Source organism: Amphiura filiformis, chromosome 5, assembly GCF_039555335.1.
Source record: "Amphiura filiformis chromosome 5, Afil_fr2py, whole genome shotgun sequence".
NCBI lineage: Eukaryota > Metazoa > Echinodermata > Ophiuroidea > Amphilepidida > Amphiuridae > Amphiura > Amphiura filiformis.
The window spans coordinates 74,146,582-74,152,893 of NC_092632.1; the positions used below are offsets into that span (position 1 = coordinate 74,146,582).

Here is a 6,312-nt window from a genome sequence, read left to right on the forward strand (position 1 = left end):
TGTTGGTCCCTCTGAGCTATGTGTAGGTTCTGTGGTTCTTGAGTTATGTTGTAAAGAGGGCTGGAACTACAACACATTGGTAAAACATATCCATAACTCATTAACAAAAATATATCAAGCAAGTTTTCAAAGTATATGATTTGTAGGTTGAACTTCTGCAAAACATCACGGTGTTATTTTTCAATGATATATTGATTTAGACAATGAAAATCGGTCTTTTTGGCTGCTTCGACCAACAATACTTAGTCAACCATGATTCCTTTATAAACATCCTTGAGCTGTGTTGAGAAGACACATTTGACCGGTTTGATCAAAATGATCGCATTAGTAATACTTTTCACAATATGTTGGCATCAAAAAGCATTGTTATGTTAATCATTCTATTTTTTTTCGTTGTCCTGGATCGGATTCTATATTAAATATTGAGCCGTTACATTTGCGTCGATCTAGTCACCAGTAGTGGTTACTTTAAAGTCTTAAGAAATCTGCAGGGCGAGTCTATTTTCGCTACCATAGGCGATCTATTCGATTGGTATCATCATGTGTTTCGATTGTTTTCTTGCGAAAACATTGCTTAAATTGCCCAGTCCGAATGCAGAGGCAGAAGCTCCGTATGGACCGCCTTTGAAATATGATTTGAATCCAGAAGATCTTCCTGCTGAATCTGAGAATGGTTCAAAAGGGGCTCAGCCAGTAGATGACGGTGATTCGGGATATTATCATCCACAAGAAGGTGAAAATGACAGTATGGACCCATCAACAGGTATGTGTATGCTAAATATAAACATCTCAAAAAAAGTAAATAACCCCCCTTAAATAATCGCCATTATTCAAAAACGGGTTATTGTATTACAAATCTGTAAAATGCGTTGGAAGCAGAATTCATTTCTGCGCATTTTGACATCTTATTTGATACGCTGGCCCAGAAAACAATAAAACACCGGTCAATTTCATGTATAGTGGGGTCCAGATTTGGCAGTTGCACTTTAAATACATAAATACTCAGATATCATTACACAGATTTCCTTCCATTATACTGAATACAAATCGATAGAATTTACTGCAATTTTCAAATCTTGGGTTACATTGATTTAAATGAGGTGTCAAAATGCGCAGAAATAAATTCAGCTTCCAACGCATTTTTCAGATTTGTAATACAATTGCCCGTTTTTGAATAATGGCCATTATTTATGGGGGATTAGTTACTTTTTTTTTTAGATATATATACATGTAATATATTTTGAGAGTATTCACATGTCCTGCTTCTATGTTTGCCAAGCAATCAAGGAGTGTTGGACATTATCAAATCAGATTCAGATCAGTATGACATTTAGATACACAAGCTTGTTGTAGACTATTATAGTACGCAAAACGGTATTTATATATTTTACATTTGTTCATTTATGTGCCGGTTCTTTAAGCACTATGTTACAGGTAAACCTCAATTACAGGTACACAGAAAAAAAAATTTCAAGAAAAAAAAACCCCGAAAAAAACAACTTACATGTAACAATAACATTTCCTTGAATAAGTCTGGTATACCCTGCGCACAAGTATAACCCTAACCCTAATCATAACCCTAACCCCAACCCTTACCCAAAACACAGGGTGCGTAGGGTAAACCAGAATTATACGAGGGTCATTCAAAAAGTTCTACCTCCATCGTCACATCTGCGTTATCTTACGTGCAATGAAATTGAAATTACCCACGATAATACTCTAAAATCTTGGCTGCAAAATAAAAGTTATTTGGTTAAAATGTGATTTTTGGTTGTTAAGATGTGTTGGTTATAGCAAAGATACTATCTTTGGTTATAGTGAATACAGATTTGGTACGTCCGGAAATGCTTAAAACATAAGCCAAAAGTTATGCAGCATATTGTATAGCTTTGGATAATCTCCATAAAATGTTTTTAAGATGCGCCCGGTTGTCCAACTGCTTACCCAGGATAAATATTTTGTTCCTATTTGAGCTCCCTTACATGCCTTTGGAAAAAAAAACAAAATAAAAAATGTTTTATATCATGAGAAAAAACATCGAAGGGTTCAACAGACACGCAAATGTTAGTGAAATATGCCAGATTTCGACTATAGACCACGTTTAATTAAGGTTATTAATTATTTTAAACTGTTGCGATTTGGTAGTTCACAGCATCTTACGAATGGTAGTGAGCTTTGGCAAAAACTGCATTTCTCAATTCATAACGAACGTGTAGAAGAATTAAAATATCACAGAAACACTTAGGTGCTACGGTTCTTGAGTTACGTTGTAAAGAGGGCTGAAACAACAACACTTTTGTTAAACGTACATATAACTCATTAACAACAATATATTAAGCAAGTTGGCAAAGTATACGATTTGTAGAATGAACTTTTGCAAAACATCAAGGTGTTAATTTTCAATAATATATTGATCTAGATAATGAAAATCAATTTTTAGGTTGCTTCGACCAATAATACCTCGTCTACCCTTAAGGGTAATACGTAGTTACGTCCTTATTTGAAGCAGTGGATGCATCTTGACGTGGAAATAACTTGAATAACCAGTTTGTAAATAACCTTGTATATATACCTACAAAATACAAAAGCTGTGTATACGACTTATATGATTAAAATTGGAATGTTCATAAGTGCCAGTGTCTTACAGATTTAAAATTTAAAAAAATAAATTAAAAAACCCTTGTTTTACTGTTTTCATCTCGGGAATTAGACGCTGTCGTGCTAGTGGACATGGATGGTGCAGCGTTAGGAAACCATAAAGAATCTCCTCCGCCAGAGACAAAGCAAAATCATGAAGAATCCACACCATCAGATGAGAAATATGTCTACGAACAAGAAGTGGAAATAGAGATAGAGACCAGTCTCGATGAGCAATTGTCCATCAGTTCTGTGGGCAACACCACGGACAACACCAGTGATACTTTGTCTACTCTAGCTCTGCAAGCGGATCAGATAGTATTGGACCATGCCATAACAGATGGGGAAAAGAAAACGGTATGCTTTTGAAAATAGTTGATTTTTTTTCCAAGAGTGTATAATATATAGGCCTAGAATTTTGTTGATGAATCTTTATGTCATTTTTCTTAAAGTCTCCCTCTCATTGCTACATTTGAATTGGTATAGGTCCATAATACCAAAAGAAAAACACCATTCAAATCTTAGGGAAATCAAATACCTTGCGGAGTACACTGCCATGGCAATGTTTTCTGATAACCAACGTAGACTTTCCTGCGCACGGCCTCCTTGCAGAAATACACTTTCATTATATGCCAAGTTTAAAGACGTATATACTATGCACTCAGACCCGTACGCAGGGGAGGGTGTGCGGGGTGTGCGACGCACCCCCCCCCCCATTTGGAAAAGTATACAAAAAGTCCTTAAAATTCATAATTTGCGAGCGTAGCGAGAAAAAAAATCAGGTTTTTAACACTTTTTTGGACAAAAAAGGTCCAAATTGTGTCCACTTTTCACAAAATCGCCCCCCCCCCCCTTGGAAAAAAGTCCACTTTGTCAAAATCAGCAGCCCCCCAATGAAATCCTGCGTACGGGCCTGTATGCACTATTGCACTGGTACGATATGCATTGATACATATACGAGGGGGTATCAAAAAGTTTTAGAAATCGCCCAGAAGTGAAAAAGCTTTATCAATGAAATTTTGTCAGTGCAATCACTGGTCCTTATGTACATTATGGTCCAAAATGGTCTCATAGGTATGTTTACTTTTTTTATAGGTGCCACTAGATGCCAATAACCCGCTGCCCCAGTTACTGCGCATAACCTGCAAGATTGAGAAAATTGAGGCAAGCAGCATTATTAAGATCCTGCTTTTGAAGGGTTGCAGTGCCTAGAAAATTGATGATGAAATGAAAGTTATCTTCGGTGGTGATGGTGATATGTCACTGTCACATTTTGGAAAAGGAATTTTTATTTAATCACAGATTTTCTGGGCACTGTAACCCTTAAAATGGAACTTAATCATGCTGCATGCCTCAAATTTCTCCATTTTGCTGGTTATGCGGTTACATAGGCAGGTAGTGACATCTAGCTCCTGTAAAAAAAAAGTAAACATACTTATGAGACCATTTTTGCACCATAGTGTACATAAGGACCAGTAATTGCACTGACAAAATTTCATTGATATAGCTCTTTCACTTCTGTGCGATTTCTAAAACTTTTTGATACCCCCTCGTAAATAACACATATAGCACCCCACGAACACATGTAAATCAAAGGCCTCACGTGATAATCGAATAGGGGCTATACAGTTATTAACTACCGTAACGTTGACTTTCCTGTTTACGGGCTTCCAGATAGAAAATAGAAATACACTTTAAATGTGCCGTAGGCCTATAAATGCCTAGATGCAAAGTATTATGCACTGGCTGCTCAAACACACACGTACCCACCCTCAAAATTTACCAAAATATTAACTCATCGGATATCATTGTTTTCAGGTCCAATCACCTAACATGCCTAAAGTTATTGGACATTTAGAGGTCAATCTCGACTACAACGAAGCCGGTGGTCGGTTGAAAGTTGCCATTATGAAAGCTTCTGACCTGCCTAATAAGCAACATGGTGGCTTCAACAAATATAGAGTCCGTCTTTCCCTACGCCCCAAGAAACAGCAAAGCAGCAAAACTCGCATTCGACCCGTCGACGACCTAGTCTTTAGAGAACTGTTCCGTTTTCGTCAATTACCGAAAGAAGAACTTCCGATCTTAGAATTGCTTTTCAAAATACACGGTTGTGGAAAATATGGAAAGGAAAAACTTGTTGGTGATGCAATTTTGAACTTGTCTGAATTAAAAGCTGCCGCAAAGCAAAACTTTAATATTCCACTATTACAGGTGTTGGCGCGGGAAAAGAGCAAAAGGTAATTTTCGCATGCTGAACATTGCAAATACTCCGGACAATTTTGGTGCCGCCTTGGTTTGCTCGGTATTATGTGTATCACGGTTAACGGTTTATGAAATATTTATTATAAACGTTTGGTTTCCACACATTGGTACCGGCAAGAGGCTTACATATAATGTCGCGGGCCTTCGTGTGAAATATATACTGCTCCAAGAAAGTATCCCTACACTTGGAAAAATAGTTACAATTTCAAAACTGAACCATATTGGGTAAATTTTTTTTTTCAATTGATGCACTATCTAATCCGGCACATTTTGACACCCCATTGAATCCAATGTGACTTCAAGAAGCAAAGTTACAAGCATTTGATTAGACGAAGGTCCAGTTTTAAAAGTGACACACTGGCCTATTCAAAACTCCACGGACTAGACATTTCAGGTTTGAGAGTGGTAAATGGCTAATTTGTGTGTGCCTTTAATTTAAAATAAAAGAAACAAAAGAGCTGACAAATAAAATGCAAGTTATGAAAGTACAGAGAAGTAAAAACTGAAATAAATACTGCTTTAAATAAAGTTTCATTGAAGAAACTGTGTAGTCTCTTTGTTGCGCTTGTTGGAATCTTTGTGCGCCTTGTATAGGCCAATTTGTCACTTTTAAAACTTTTCGTCTATTCAATTGCTTGTAACTTTACTTCTTGAGGTCATATTGGATTCAATGTGGTGTCATAATATGCAGGATTATATAGTATTACAAAAACAAATTTACCCGAATATGGTTCAGTTTTGAAATTGTGATTATTTTTCCAAGTGTAAGGATACTTTCTTGGCGCAGTATATTTGGTAATAGACGTGAGTCAGATATGGGAATTGCCGGCTTCATCGATACGATGCGAGCTGATGAGGACACGATACGATGCGAGCTGATAGTGAGGACACGATCCGCTTCACCTATATAGACTGTCACACAGTCTTGGTTGCCACCTTCCCCTTCACCACTCCATTAATAATAACCACACACCATCGCATTGTACAAACTTAGGGACCGTTCACAAACACTTGTAAGGGGGGAGGGGGCTAATGCAAAAAGGGGGACCTGAAAATTTTTGACCCTCCTAAGGGGGGGGGGGCTGAATTTTTTTTAGCAACGTACCCATGCCCTATACGTGATATTAAAACAGAAACTTAAATAAAAAACTAAACCTCCATGGAAAATTCATGCCGTGGTGTTCAAATTGTGGTAATTATATGAATATGATTACATTGCTCAAATATCATAAACTGCCTTTTACAAATATCCCTGTGAACACGGTTGCCTTTTGAACGACTAGTACCTGTTCAATTTTATGGATCCAAACAGTATATCTACCGCCAGAATTTACAGTTAATTATTCTCTTATTATTTATGGTATTATGTCTGATCTTTTTTAATATAAATTGTCACGGGTCAGATCATCT

The 6,312-nt window shown here is 37.0% G+C and overlaps 1 protein-coding gene across 1 annotated transcript; it reads left to right on the forward strand.

The window, feature by feature from the left end:
* Positions 1 to 385: 385 nt before the first annotated feature.
* LOC140151972 (uncharacterized) lies at positions 386 to 5,599 on the forward strand. The gene is made up of 3 exons (XM_072174273.1): positions 386 to 763; positions 2,711 to 2,994; positions 4,456 to 5,599. Exons 1-3 carry the CDS (start codon positions 541 to 543, stop codon positions 4,879 to 4,881), a joined length of 933 nt encoding a protein of 310 aa, XP_072030374.1. The 5' UTR covers positions 386 to 540; the 3' UTR covers positions 4,882 to 5,599.
* Positions 5,600 to 6,312: the final 713 nt, after the last annotated feature.

Bases quoted from the DNA above. Each gene is read 5' to 3' on its own strand.
- LOC140151972 (XM_072174273.1), top strand. From the start codon at position 541: ATGTGTTTCGATTGTTTTCTTGCGAAAACATTGCTTAAATTGCCCAGT. The intron at 764-2,710 runs GTATGTGTATGC...CTCGGGAATTAG, and splicing joins CAGTATGGACCCATCAACAG to ACGCTGTCGTGCTAGTGGAC. The intron at 2,995-4,455 runs GTATGCTTTTGA...CATTGTTTTCAG, and splicing joins CAGATGGGGAAAAGAAAACG to GTCCAATCACCTAACATGCC.